Raw genomic sequence first — 12,779 nt, 5'->3', positions numbered from 1 at the left:
TCCACCTTTAACTTAAAAGCACACAACTCAAACAGACACGTTGTTGATGAGCAGCTTCCTTGCCTCTTGTATAAGAGAATATTCAACACAAGGGCAGACTTGATAATCACATTCCATGTGCAAGAGACTCGAGATAATCTAACTCAATTACACACAATGACACTTCTTTAAATATTATAGTATTATTGGTATACAATTAAACATATTTTGATTGATCCATGTAGTTCATTCTACGTCACCCAACATGCATGTACGCTTAAAGGAGTTACTAAATCCCAACACATGTGGCCTTCAATGGGTGAACAATTAGCAATATTGAGTTGATGCATATATATTCAGATGTAAATTTAAATTTAGTCAGCTTTCAATGCGAATATTGAATACCATAAAAAATATAAAAAAAGTTAAATATAATACCTTCTACCCTGTGTCAAGTGATCCAATTCGTCACACCATGTGATCGATCAAAGGATAACTAACAACGCGTCTCCCGATCAAGAATGCTATACATGAAAACTTCCGAGGGCAAGAAAAAGCCTCAACAAGCACATATACAACACTATATTTAAATTAATTCATGTCAAACCAACCTATATAATGAAAGTTATTTCTTATCATATTTAAATCAATATCGAGAATATAGTTTAAGTACTATATAAAATCAAAACATAATAAAGTGTACCATACATAAGTGACGTTATCTATTGAAATCTTAAAACGACAACCTTTTCATACAAATCAAGATAAAAACACCAAAATTTCAACTATTAGACCAAATTAGAGCTTCAAATTCAGCCTTCAGCTAAATTTACTACAACTTCAACATTCTGTCTTTACTTGTCCTTAAATCCAGACATATCAACAAGAAATTAAAAAGTAATCCCTTTAATTTCATTTCTTTTTTTATCCTTCAATCAAAACAAATTAAAACACCCTAAAATAGTATATTCAAAAACAATAAGGGGTATTTGTGACATTTCCACCTGTTTTTTTCCTTTTAGTTTCTGTACTCAAATTTACTGAACTACTTCTCGATAGTATAAAAATAAAAAATTCACTTCATCTTTCTTGGGCGGGAATTGAGTATTAAACTATAAATTTCAAAACAAATAAGCAAATAAATATTTTTTTAATAATTTAACTTTAAAATGTCTATTTATCCTTTATGGAATGATTTATAGCCCCACAAATATTTATCATTTATTTTATACTCATTAATAAGTACCAAACATGTTTCTTTCTTTTTCTAAATTCTATATCAAATCAAACTAACTCATATAAAATGAAACGGACCAAAAAAAAACAAAAGGGAAAAAAACAGAAGAGCATTAAGAAAGTTGAAAAAAGTGATCCAAAAAGTCTCATTCTTCCTTTGTTCTATTTCAGCATATCACATGCGCTCCTCTTCTGGGTCCCCTTAGCTATTTCAAAAATCTCTCACACAGAGAAAAAAAATCTCCAGAAAAACAGCATATATTAAAAAAAGATTATATTTTTTTGAGAAATTTGAATGAATGGAGGCTTCTTGCTTCTGGGTTTTGGATATGATTGAGTAGTTAGCACTTGTTCTCTGACAATTCACAGCACAGATCTTTGACTGGCTGAATTTGTTTATTGTTTCATCAATCTGAAATCTTGAAACCCCAATTCATCTGTTATTGGTTTCTCTTCTTCTTTTCAGTAATGTATGTTGATTTCTTGATTCTCTTTTTCTTTTTGCAGTTTGGGTTGAAACAGTAGAGTCATATAATCTGTTCATATTTAATCTTGGAGACAATAAACTGAAAATGGGCCAGCAATGGATCTGTTAAAAAATATTCCTTTGTCCCTTTTTGGCTTGGTGTTTTGAGTTCAGGTCATTTTCTATTGCAAAGGAAATGTCACTTTGGTTTGCTATTAATACTTTTGGGTAGAGGGTGTGATTGAGATTGTGAATTTTGAGGTTTTTGATGGGTTTGCTTTAGATGGGGGCTTCTTGTTTTTTTTGATCAAGAGTAATGGTAAAGTTTGGTTTTTGTTCTATCTATAGTTCAAAATGCTTATTTTTTGAGTTTAGATGGATAGTTGAGTGGATTTGAAGGAAAGCTGAATGAACTTGAAGCCAAGTTATAGTTGTTGTTAAATGACAGTGTGTTTGGACAACTTGTTGTATTCTCTAGGCATAGGTATATTAGTTGCTACTTTGCATTTGGGATAGAGGTTAATGTGAATAAGAGTATCCCCCTGGTATCTCTGGGTCATTTTTCTGTTGGACTAATGTCTCTTTGTGTTGTTATTGATTGAGGGTCTCAATTATATGCAGATGGACATTGTGCAATGAGCATTTAGGAGATTAAATGGTTATTGAGATGGAAAAGAGGAAATGGTTGTGGAAAAGGAGACCTTCCGATAAGAGCCCTGGTGAAACGGAAAGTTCTGGTTCGTTGTCTTCATATTCGGAGAGATACTCCGATGAGCAGGTAAAAGGCAAAAGGAGAAGGAGTTTTTTTTTTCTTTTTTTGGTCTTTCAGTTAATTGTGCTGATATGGAATAATCTTATATCACATGGTTGGAAAAGATAAGCTGCTGTTTTTTTGAAACCTCACATTTAATTTTCACTTGCACCCTGGATTTTAAATTGATAAAGGTTGAGCTAAATATGCAGCTGAAAGTTTTTCGTCTGCGAGTGCTGTATTTTCTTTCTACTTGCATATATATGTACCAGTATTGATTTTTGAAAGTTCATTGGTCCTTATTGATCATTATCAGGCTTTCGCTATTGGTTTAGTTATAGAAATGACTAGCTTATAGTTATTGTAGACAAATAATCACAATAGATAGCCCCCCAATTGCTGAACCACCAGACTGCCCGTCATCATCTAGAGAATGTCCCTTCTCCTTGGTTTATCCAATTTCTACATTTAAATTGAGCCATAATTCTTCTCCCCTGTACTTCCTAACACCTATCTATTGTAAATGTTTACCTAAATATTGGATTAGTATATATATTGTTATTTTATTGTCGTTATTTCCCTTCCAATCCTGCTTTGGTTACACTTTTTTTGAGCCGAGGGTCTATTGGAAATAACCTCTCTACCCCCACAAAGGTAGTGGTAAGGTCTGCGTACATCCTACCCTACTTGTGGGGCTACACTTGTTCTCATTGAATTAGTATAAAGTTTCAGTTTTTAAGGTGCTTGGGAAGAATTATGTTTCATGACTTTTTTAAAGAACACTAAGTTCCTCATAGAAGGGATTTATGATATCTATAAAACTAAATTGGTATAATACTAATTTGTTGTTTAATGAATCTGAGGTGATCTTTTTAAGAGTTTAAGGTTTTATTAAATTAAAAGTTTGCAATCCAAGATTGTAGTTAATTCACTAATCTCAGATCTATATGAGGCAAAAAGTAACATAAAAGAGATTGTTGTGATAGAATTGAGTATGTCAGATCATATTAATTGAGCATCAAACAGTTTATTTATCTGCAGAGCATCTCCTGAAATAGTGAATGTAAATTGCAGAGGACGATTGAATAGCAATTTATATGTGCAGCTAAATATAGTAGTGACTGAAGATTGACCTCTAGTTTGGTGCCTTGATATGTTTTCCAGTATAAAGATCTGTTTCTCAGGTTAGATGGTAGCAGATGATGTAAGATCTTGGTTTGGAAAGAAAGTGCCAAAAGCTTTCATAAGTGATGTTTCTTACAGTAGTCATGCAGTTTCTTCCTGATAAGGAATATTCTTTCACCCCTTAGACCATTTTTTTTTTGTTAAGATTAGATGGTCTCAATAAGTGTATAGATGTTCCTATTGCTTTGTTGAAGAAAATGTTGTCCTTATCACTGCACCATCTATAGCTTCTTTGTAGGGTCATTTGTCTCATATCGAAAATCATTCAATAGATCTCTTACTGACTAGCTGCCAGAGAACGAACTCTGTGTAATTTAGAACATTTTCTTTTTGAGAAAAGCTTTAACATTTTTAGCTATTGTATTACTTCTTTTACGACAAAGGATCACCCGTTCTTTTCATTGAAGCAGGATGTACTAAAAGAATTTCCTGACCATGACAAACAGTCACCAGAGGTAACCTCAAAAGCTGCATCCATTGATGATGAATCCAAGGAAAGCTTGAGATGCTTGACAGAGAAATTATCAGCTGCTCTTGTTAATGTTAGCGCCAAAGAAGACTTAGTCAAGCAGCATGCTAAAGTTGCTGAAGAAGCTATTGCAGGTATCTTCTACCACTTCTTTCTTCCTCTGTTGTGATTGCAATCTAATTGAGGCATTTGAACATTAAAATGTGATATTTGACAAAAAAGCTGTAAAAAGGGTATTTGGAAGAGGTAGTTGTGTATTGGACATGCATTTAACTTGAAATAAATAGAAGTTTTGTGAGTGGAAAAAAAAAGTTCACTTGAACTTGAAATTCATCTTCAATTTTTTTTTTTAAAAAAAAATCTTCAATTTTTTCTTTCTTCAAGAAATCAATACAATGTATAATTGAACACTTTTGAAATTCTTTTTTTGGAACAAAAGGAAAAAATATTCATGTCCAAACAGGAGCTAAGATTTGTCTCTTGGCTGTCTCTTCATGTACACCCCTTTTTCTGGTATGTGTTTCACATGCTGAAACAATTTTGTGGAATATGCCTCTTTCATCACCTTTCTAGAAAGTGATTTTTGGTCTGATAATTTCCTGTATGCTTTTTATCATCTTGGTAGGTTGGGAAAAGGCAGAAAATGAAGTTGCAGTTCTAAAGCAACAACTAGATGCAGCTGTGCAGCAGAACTTGACTTTGGAAGTTCGTGTCAGTCATCTCGACGGTGCACTCAAGGAATGTGTCAGACAGTTGAGACAAGCTAGAGATGAGCAAGAGAAAATGATTCAAGATGCTATGGCAGAAAAAAATGAATTGGAATCTGAAAAAACTGCACTTGAGAAACAGCTACTTAAGCTCCAGACACAAGTGGAGGCTGGTAAAGCTGAAATGCCTACTTCTACTGATCCTGATATCCTTGTCAGGCTTAAGTATCTAGAGAAAGAGAACACAGCTCTCAAAATTGAACTTCTCTCTTGTTCAGAAGTGTTGGAAATTAGGACTATTGAGAGGGATTTGAGCACTCAAGCAGCAGAAACTGCCAGCAAGCAGCAGCTGGAAAGCATAAAAAAGCTGACCAAACTTGAAGCTGAGTGTCGAAAGCTACAGGCCATGGCTCGCAAATCATCCCCATTCAATGATCAACGCTCCTCTGCTGTTTCATCTTTCTATGTGGACTCTGTCACCGATAGTCAGTCTGACAGTGGAGAGCGGTTAAACACAGTTGACAATGATGCCCTCAAGATGAGTAAACTGGAAACAAGAGAATATGAACCAAGTTGCTCAAATTCATGGGCTTCAGCACTCATTGCTGAGCTTGATCAATTTAAGAATGAAAAGGCCATGCCCAAAACTCTTGCTGTCTGTTCTATAGAAATCGATATGATGGATGATTTCTTGGAGATGGAGCAACTTGCTGCATTATCTGAAACTGCAAACAAGACACCTTCAGTAGCATCTGATGTTGTTCCTCATGATTCCCCCAATATTGAGAACCCTTTGGCAGCAGAATACAATTCCATTACACAAAGGGTGGCCGAATTAGAACAAAAGCTGGAGAAGATTGAAGCAGAGAAAACTGAACTGGAGAATGCTTTAAATGAGAGTCAAGATGCCCTTAAAGTGTCCTCTTTGCATCTTAAGGAAACTCAAACCAGGTTGGAAGGCCTGCAGAAGGAGCTAGATGTGGTAAATGAGTCAAAAGAGTTGCTCGAGTTTCAACTCTATGGCATGGAGGTAGAAGCACGGACGATGTCTGTAAATATTGATTCTTTGAAGACAGAAGTTGAAAGAGAAAAATCCTTGTCATCAGACATGGAAGCTAAGTATCGTGAATTGGAAAACGAGCTGAGAAAAAGAGCCCAGGAAGCTGAAACTCAGCAAACTTCTGGTTCAAATGGTGAATTGAAAATAAAACAGGTAGCTCTCTCTCAAACTATCTTGTGTTGTTTGTCATTCATGTATAGACACATCGATATGAAGAAAAAAGATGAAAATTAATAATGGCATGTGAACTTTCTCATTAGCAGGAGGATTTAGCAGTGGCTGCTGACAAGCTTGCAGAATGCCAGAAAACAATTGCATCCCTTGGGAAACAGCTACAATCCCTAGCTACTCTAGAAGATTTCCTGATAGACACTGCAAATCTTCCTGGTGGAGGATCAGTTGTTGCTAAAGCAGGCGGAGAACTATGGAAGTTGCATGTAAACGAGACATTTACCCCAAAACGTGATTCTGATCCTACCAAGGTTGAGGAAGAGAATGTGAGTCATTCTACAAACGGAAATGAAGGGGAATCTCCAGCATCCTCATCTTCATCATCTACTTCATCCACTACTCAAGCCAGCACTAGCAAAAGCAAAAATGGCTTTGGGAAGTTGTTTTCTCGGAGTAAGAGTGGAGTTCCAGCTCTAAAAGTTATCGAGGATAAATAAATAGAGGAAGAATATTGGAACATAATTTGGTGGACATCAATTACATGGCTGATCAAATTCTGTTTGATAAGCAAACTGTTTGCTTCAATAGTTATGATGAATATCTTGAGAAGCTTCAAATAGCAATAGACACCTTGAATTTACACTTCTTTGGCTGATCTCCCTCTTTTTATTTAATCCATTTCTAGTTTACTTTCTCCAGTTAACTACATTCTTGAGAAACAATAACTATCCCCTAAAGAAAATAACCTTTCAACAAAAGAGGCTTATTAGTTAGGTATGGAAAATAATTCTGTCATAAATTACAGTTACAACATGTGATTGGTAATTTTGTTCAGTACAACTAATATGGATATAATTTTGTACTACATACACTATTTATAGGAAAATTAGTGGGAAAAACAATTACCTAAAATAATACATATTTTATAAAATATTACAGTTCATACTTATTTATGAAACATATTAACAAAATATCAATGTATAATTTACATGTTGTATAGATAATGGTGGGATTCATCTATTTTTATTGTTGTATTACTTACCAATAATATAATTTTTTATATACAACAAAGGTATATACCGTTCAAAAAAGTGTTATAATTTTTTAATGAGTGAATTTTGTAAATGAGTATAGATTGGTAAAGTTTTTATCTCGCTTGGATAGTTTTGTAAATGAGCATATAGCTCGGGAGATTTGCTCGTTTAAAGTTAGATTATGTATGAGATCATTTGAAACTTTTTGCCGCTATAAATTCTTTAACTTGAAATTTTGTTTTAAGGCTCTCTTTGACATTTAACTTTGATTTAACACTCCGAACACCTTTATACATCAATTCCGTGATACAACCACCAATTTGAAACCTCCTTCTCCTGACGTCTCATCGATGGACGACATAAAATGATAGGACTAGTCTCATAAGATAGACTAATTTAAACACTCCAAACATATCTAGAACTCAACTACTCCTCCCTGACTCCAACCCAAGATCCTACTAGCTAACTCCTGACCCTAACCTCGACTTGAGACTTGACCTAACTCAAAACTCTATTCGACCCCAAATATTGTTTCCAAACCCAAAAAATCCAAAAAAGCAAATAGTCTTTTAATTCGTTATGTATACAATAATAGTTACTAGTTTAGTATAAATGATGAAATAAAATAATTTCACTAGCAATTAATACTTCAAATCAAATATAAAATAAAGTTAATCACCAAATTTTATATCGAAATTATTATTTTTATCTCACGTGACCACCTAAACTTTTTCAGCCACACATAAAGTAGTAGGACTGTTCACTAAAAGAGGAAGATTCTTATAAAAAAAATCAAAGAAGAGATAAGAGTAAGATATCTTCCAGCATCCATGCTGGCAGAGAGAAGTCAAATTAAGAAATGGCATTAGTAGTAAATATAGAAAGAATCATGTGGAAATGGAAAGTGCCACGAGTGAAGAATGTGGGTCCCACTTATTTCCACGTGGCAATCTATGGGAGGTCAGTAGAGATTGCGCACAACACCAACCTCTTATCAACAAAACAAAAACCTTAGAAAAACAGCAAAATCTGCTGTTGTAGTTTACAGCATTTCTTAAATAGGTGGAGAGAAGAAATACAAAAAAAAATAATCTTTTTTTTATCATGACAGCCATTGCTACTGCTACTGCTATTTCTCTTTCTCTTCCTTTCTCTTTGTGCCGCTCTAACAAGTCTTGTACTAGAAAGGTATTCTTTACTCTTTTTTTTGGGTGTTTTGTTTGCAAGAAACTAAAAAGATTGCTTCTTTGTCTTGATTAAGCTTGTTTATGGAGACCCTTTTTGAAATTGTAGTGAAAAAAGGATCATAAAAGTCAGTATCTTGATGTTGGTTATGTGTATAGAGATTTCAAAACACAAAGGGTTATGATCTTTTGCATTTTGAAACATGTTTTTAGTGTCAAAAGTGGATCAATTTTGACTAGTAATTGGTAAGATTTGTTGCATAGGTTGGTAATCTTAGTCAGTTAAGCTTACTGCACTCTGGTGGAGAGTTCTGATTCTTCACAATACTTGAAAGTTAGGTGCTTTCTGTCATGAAAATTTTGAGTGTTTGGAAAAAAAGAGTTTTCGTTTTCAAAAGTGAAAAATGGTAGTTAAGTTGATTGTCCATAGACTATCTGCAAGAATAAGCTCTGAGTCGCGTAATCGAGTACTCGCTTAGTCTATTTATCATGTTATATGAGAATGGAGATTCATATGTCACTTGCATTTTCCTTGTGTGAGCAAAATAGTTGACTGGTTACTGATTTTGCATCTTTTTCACAATCAGTTTGTCAAAGGGAGCTTTGGAGTATTTGCAGTGTATGGGGAGGAGGGTGGGATTCCAGATAAGAAAAGTTCCTGGTTGACACTCTTTAATGTGGAAGATCCCAGGACTAAAGTTCCACAAAGTAAAGGCAAGTTCTTGGATGCAAATCAAGCTTTTGAAGTTGCTAGATATGATCTACAATACTGTGATTGGAGAGCTAGGCAAGATGTACTTTCTATAATGCTCCTACACGAAAAGGTACGTCTTTGAATTAATGTGTGTATTGAACTTGGAAACCTGGTAAAATACAACATCCACCGTCTTTATCTTGGTCTATTTACAAGTTTGTTGCATTGCTGTTTCTCATTTTCCTTACTTTCCAAATGGAGTTCACCTTTTTTACTTTCTGTTGTATACTTTCCTTAAGAGTTGTTTCAAATTTTCCTGATCTTCATCGTATTCTAATCAGTTTATGCAACTAGGTTGTGGAAGTACTAAACCCTCTAGCACGTGATTATAAATCTATTGGAACCATGAAGAAGGAACTTGCAGAGTTGCAAGAAGAACTTTCTCAGGCCCACAACCAGGTTTGGAAAATTCATTTTCATACAAATTGCATTTTCTGGTTTCCAGTTTTCACAACTAGTGGATATTCAGGGTGATTTCCCTTCGATATGTAAAACTTATTGAAACGAGTCTTCTGAAAAATAAATGGAAAGTTATATAGAAAAACATTTCCAGGATATTGCTTATTTCTCATAAGTATAAAGCTTTATATCTTTAGTACCAATTCAACAGGTACATATATCAGAGACTCGGGTTTCTGCTGCTTTAGATAAGCTAGCTTACATGGAAGAGCTGGTTAACGATAGGCTTCTGCAAGAGAGAAGCACAGTAGAATCAGAATGCACGTCTTCCTCTGCAAGCACGTCAACAGGATTATTAGACACTCCTAAAAGCAAGCAACCCCGAAGAACGCTGAATGTCTCAGGTCCTGTTAAAGATTACAGTTCCCGTTTGAAGAACTTTTGGTACCCTGTAGCATTCTCCGCAGATCTTAAGGATGACACCATGGTGAGTCAATTCTCTCATATCTGCCATAGTCTCTTTTGCCTAAAAGAAAGAAAACATTTGATTTAAAACACAAAAAACCATGTAGATGCAAAATTATGATGCCAAAACAAATTAACAAGCTATATGATCTGCTCTCCTACTTTATGGTCTTCTGTTTGTTCTTTTTAGCTCTTCTATTGATGACTGTAAACTGTATCTTTTCAGTTACCAATTGATTGCTTTGAGCAATCGTGGGTGATCTTTCGTGGGGCTGATGGAAAACCTGGATGTGTCCGGAATACATGTGCACATAGAGCCTGCCCCCTTGATCTTGGCTCAGTGAATGAGGGTCGCATCCAATGCCCTTATCATGGTGAGATAAATTTGAATCCTTCCACTTTCAGACCAGAGTTCATATTTGGGAGATGAACATAGCTTTTAAATGGGTTTTGTAGAGGACATGAAATAGCTGACACTAACTTTGATGTTTGTGAAATGAATTTAGGATGGGAGTATTCCACTGATGGGAAGTGTGAGAAAATGCCATCAACAAGATTACTGAATGTAAAGATCAAAGCACTGCCCTGCTTTGAGCAAGAGGGAATGATATGGATTTGGCCAGGAAATGATCCACCTGCAGCTACCCTTCCTTCTTTACTACCACCTTCTGGATTTCAGATCCATGCAGAGGTTTGAAATCACTACCGTTAGATTTTCAGTTGTTTATCTTACAACTCATGTTTGAGTATTTTGCCTTACGACTGTTTTCATTGAAACTGCAGATAGTCATGGAACTTCCGGTGGAACATGGACTACTTTTAGACAATCTTTTAGATCTTGCACATGCACCTTTCACTCATACATCAACTTTTGCTAAAGGATGGAGTGTACCAAGGTAGTAATGGACATGATCATATGATGCTTATTATTTAGACGTTTAGTACTAAATCAATAGTTCATCAAAGAGTAGATTGTTTTTTTATTTATTTTCATATGGTTTTCCAGAAAACTTGATTTTTCTGGTCCAAGTTATGAGTTTTAAGGCATAAGTAATGCTTTCAAGTTGTGCATTGTGTAGTATATGAAGGTCTACGTACTTATAATTTACCTTTTCTTTTTTTCATTTCAGCTTGGTAAAGTTCTTGACTCCTGCATCTGGTCTGCAAGGATATTGGGATCCATATCCAATAGATATGGAATTTAGACCACCTTGTATGGTTTTATCCACCATTGGCATCTCAAAGCCAGGCAAATTGGAGGGACAGAGCACCAAGCAGTGTTCTACGCACCTTCATCAACTGCATGTTTGCTTACCTGCATCACGACAGAAGACACGGTTATTATATAGAATGTCACTGGATTTTGCTCCCCTGCTGAAACACATCCCCTTCATGCAATACGTTTGGAGACATTTTGCTGAGCAGGTTTGTTTCTGTCCAAAACTTCGTAAAAAACGGTGATTACATTAACATTTATAGAAGTCATCAGTCAGTGACTTCATGAAATATTGACTGCCTGATATATGAAAAACTGCATTCTTGGAAATTGATGCATTTTGAAGTTGGAAATACGCAAAGCATAGAACAAAATCAAAGCTTAAACTCTAGGATTACCATCACATGGCTCTAGAAGCTCATAGTCGCAATAATATAGATTTGCGAACTCTTTGATTCGTGGAAGTTACTTAGACTTGCCTAAAATAGAACACACATAATTGTGAGCATAATCTTCTGAAATAGAATTTTGCCAAATATTAAATAAAATTTCACCTTCTGTATAAGATATTACTACATTTTTTCGCTTCTTCAGTTAGGATAATGCTGCAAAGAACTTCCCCTTTATAAATATAATAAAGAGGGTATCAAAATGAAAGATATGTTCTAACATTTTTCTCTTCTTTGTAAAATTGTATACAGGTTTTAAATGAAGACTTACGGCTTGTTCTTGGCCAGCAGGATCGCATGCTCAATGGCGCAAATATTTGGAACCTGCCAGTGTCTTATGATAAGCTAGGTGTGAGGTATAGAATATGGAGAGATGCTGTAGATAGTGGAGAAAAGGAACTACCTTTCAGCAAATAAATATTGCTCCATCAAGTACCGGGTTTTACTTTTCAAGATGACTTTGATCTCTTCATTGTCAGCTCACAGCAAAATTCAGTCCAGTTGTTGAGAAGCTCTCTCACTTACTGCAGTTTTCCATATTTTTTCTTGTGAGGAGATACTTACACCCCTTCTGTAGATATAGCTGTACACAATTTTTTTGTAGGTTCGTGTACAGTTTGAGCAATCTTACATTCCTCACCAACAATTCTATCCTGTCCTGATTGGCACTTGGAAAATCTCATAGGTTCTTTGTAAGTGTCTAGAGTCTTCCCAGCAATGTCGTTCCACCTTGTCATTTATGAGTATTCTTTTTGCCAAACAAGAAGCCAGAGATGTTTTGATCTTTGGTAGCAGTTTTGAGCTCAGTTGAATCAGTATGACAGTATTGAAATATTATCCTTGTAGTAAAAGTATATTATTGTCGTCGATGTTCCTATGCTGAACAAGAGAGACAACTTGATGAATCCATGTTTTCATTTCTGAGTCTTGGCAAGGAAATACTGAGCTCAAAGTTATGCAAGATGACACTTTAAACACACTAGCAGCAGATCCAAGAATCTCTTAAAAGTAGTGTGTACTTTTGGACAATATGCAAAACTGTTCCCTGATACAAAAACATTGTAAAAGCTGCTCATTATAGTGTAGATGACCACACAACTTCATACTACAAGGAAGTCTAATCAGAGTTCTCATTTAAGCAGCTAATGGTAGCCTCCAATGGTACAAATCTATTTGGGTACATGTGAACTACTTTTGGAGCTATTTTTTTCAACAAAAAACTTAGGATTATAGAGCAAAATTAGGTAGGCGTAG

At 35.1% G+C, this 12,779-nt stretch overlaps 2 protein-coding genes across 5 annotated transcripts; both read left to right on the top strand.

Moving 5' to 3' along the window:
* The first annotated feature begins 1,400 nt into the window (after nt 1–1,400).
* Nucleotides 1,401–6,677, top strand: LOC125843608 (filament-like plant protein). Of its 4 annotated transcripts, none has more exons than XM_049522751.1 (5): nt 1,401–1,685; nt 2,303–2,459; nt 4,028–4,220; nt 4,712–6,006; nt 6,117–6,677. In XM_049522751.1, the coding sequence occupies exons 2-5, from the start codon at nt 2,337–2,339 to the stop codon at nt 6,519–6,521; spliced, it is 2,016 nt and encodes a 671-aa protein (XP_049378708.1). In that variant the 5' UTR covers nt 1,401–1,685; nt 2,303–2,336; the 3' UTR covers nt 6,522–6,677. The 4 variants fall into 4 exon arrangements, with proteins under 4 accessions (XP_049378708.1, XP_049378705.1, XP_049378706.1 ...); XM_049522748.1 differs by having other exon boundaries at nt 1,453–1,685; nt 4,025–4,220; nt 6,114–6,677; XM_049522749.1 differs by having other exon boundaries at nt 1,454–1,685; nt 6,114–6,677.
* Nucleotides 6,678–8,102: 1,425 nt separating this feature from the next.
* Nucleotides 8,103–12,376, top strand: LOC125843610 (chlorophyllide a oxygenase, chloroplastic-like). The gene is made up of 9 exons (XM_049522753.1): nt 8,103–8,246; nt 8,830–9,066; nt 9,291–9,395; nt 9,607–9,882; nt 10,087–10,234; nt 10,367–10,551; nt 10,644–10,756; nt 10,991–11,285; nt 11,778–12,376. Exons 1-9 carry the CDS (start codon nt 8,163–8,165, stop codon nt 11,940–11,942), a joined length of 1,608 nt encoding a protein of 535 aa, XP_049378710.1. The 5' UTR covers nt 8,103–8,162; the 3' UTR covers nt 11,943–12,376.
* Nucleotides 12,377–12,779: the final 403 nt, after the last annotated feature.

Source organism: Solanum stenotomum, chromosome 11 (genome assembly GCF_019186545.1).
Source record: "Solanum stenotomum isolate F172 chromosome 11, ASM1918654v1, whole genome shotgun sequence".
NCBI lineage: Eukaryota > Viridiplantae > Streptophyta > Magnoliopsida > Solanales > Solanaceae > Solanum > Solanum stenotomum.
The sequence above is the reverse complement of the archived record's forward strand: the minus strand, read 5'-3'. Positions and strand labels throughout refer to the sequence as shown.

Coding starts and splice junctions, on each gene's coding strand:
- LOC125843608 (XM_049522748.1), top strand. CDS start 2,337: ATGGTTATTGAGATGGAAAAGAGGAAATGGTTGTGGAAAAGGAGACCT. Junction 4,221..4,711: donor TGCTGAAGAAGCTATTGCAG/GTATCTTCTACC, acceptor TCATCTTGGTAG/GTTGGGAAAAGGCAGAAAAT. Junction 6,007..6,113: donor GTGAATTGAAAATAAAACAG/GTAGCTCTCTCT, acceptor CTTTCTCATTAG/CAGGAGGATTTAGCAGTGGC.
- LOC125843610 (XM_049522753.1), top strand. CDS start 8,163: ATGACAGCCATTGCTACTGCTACTGCTATTTCTCTTTCTCTTCCTTTC. Junction 8,247..8,829: donor ACAAGTCTTGTACTAGAAAG/GTATTCTTTACT, acceptor TTTCACAATCAG/TTTGTCAAAGGGAGCTTTGG. Junction 9,883..10,086: donor ATCTTAAGGATGACACCATG/GTGAGTCAATTC, acceptor GTATCTTTTCAG/TTACCAATTGATTGCTTTGA.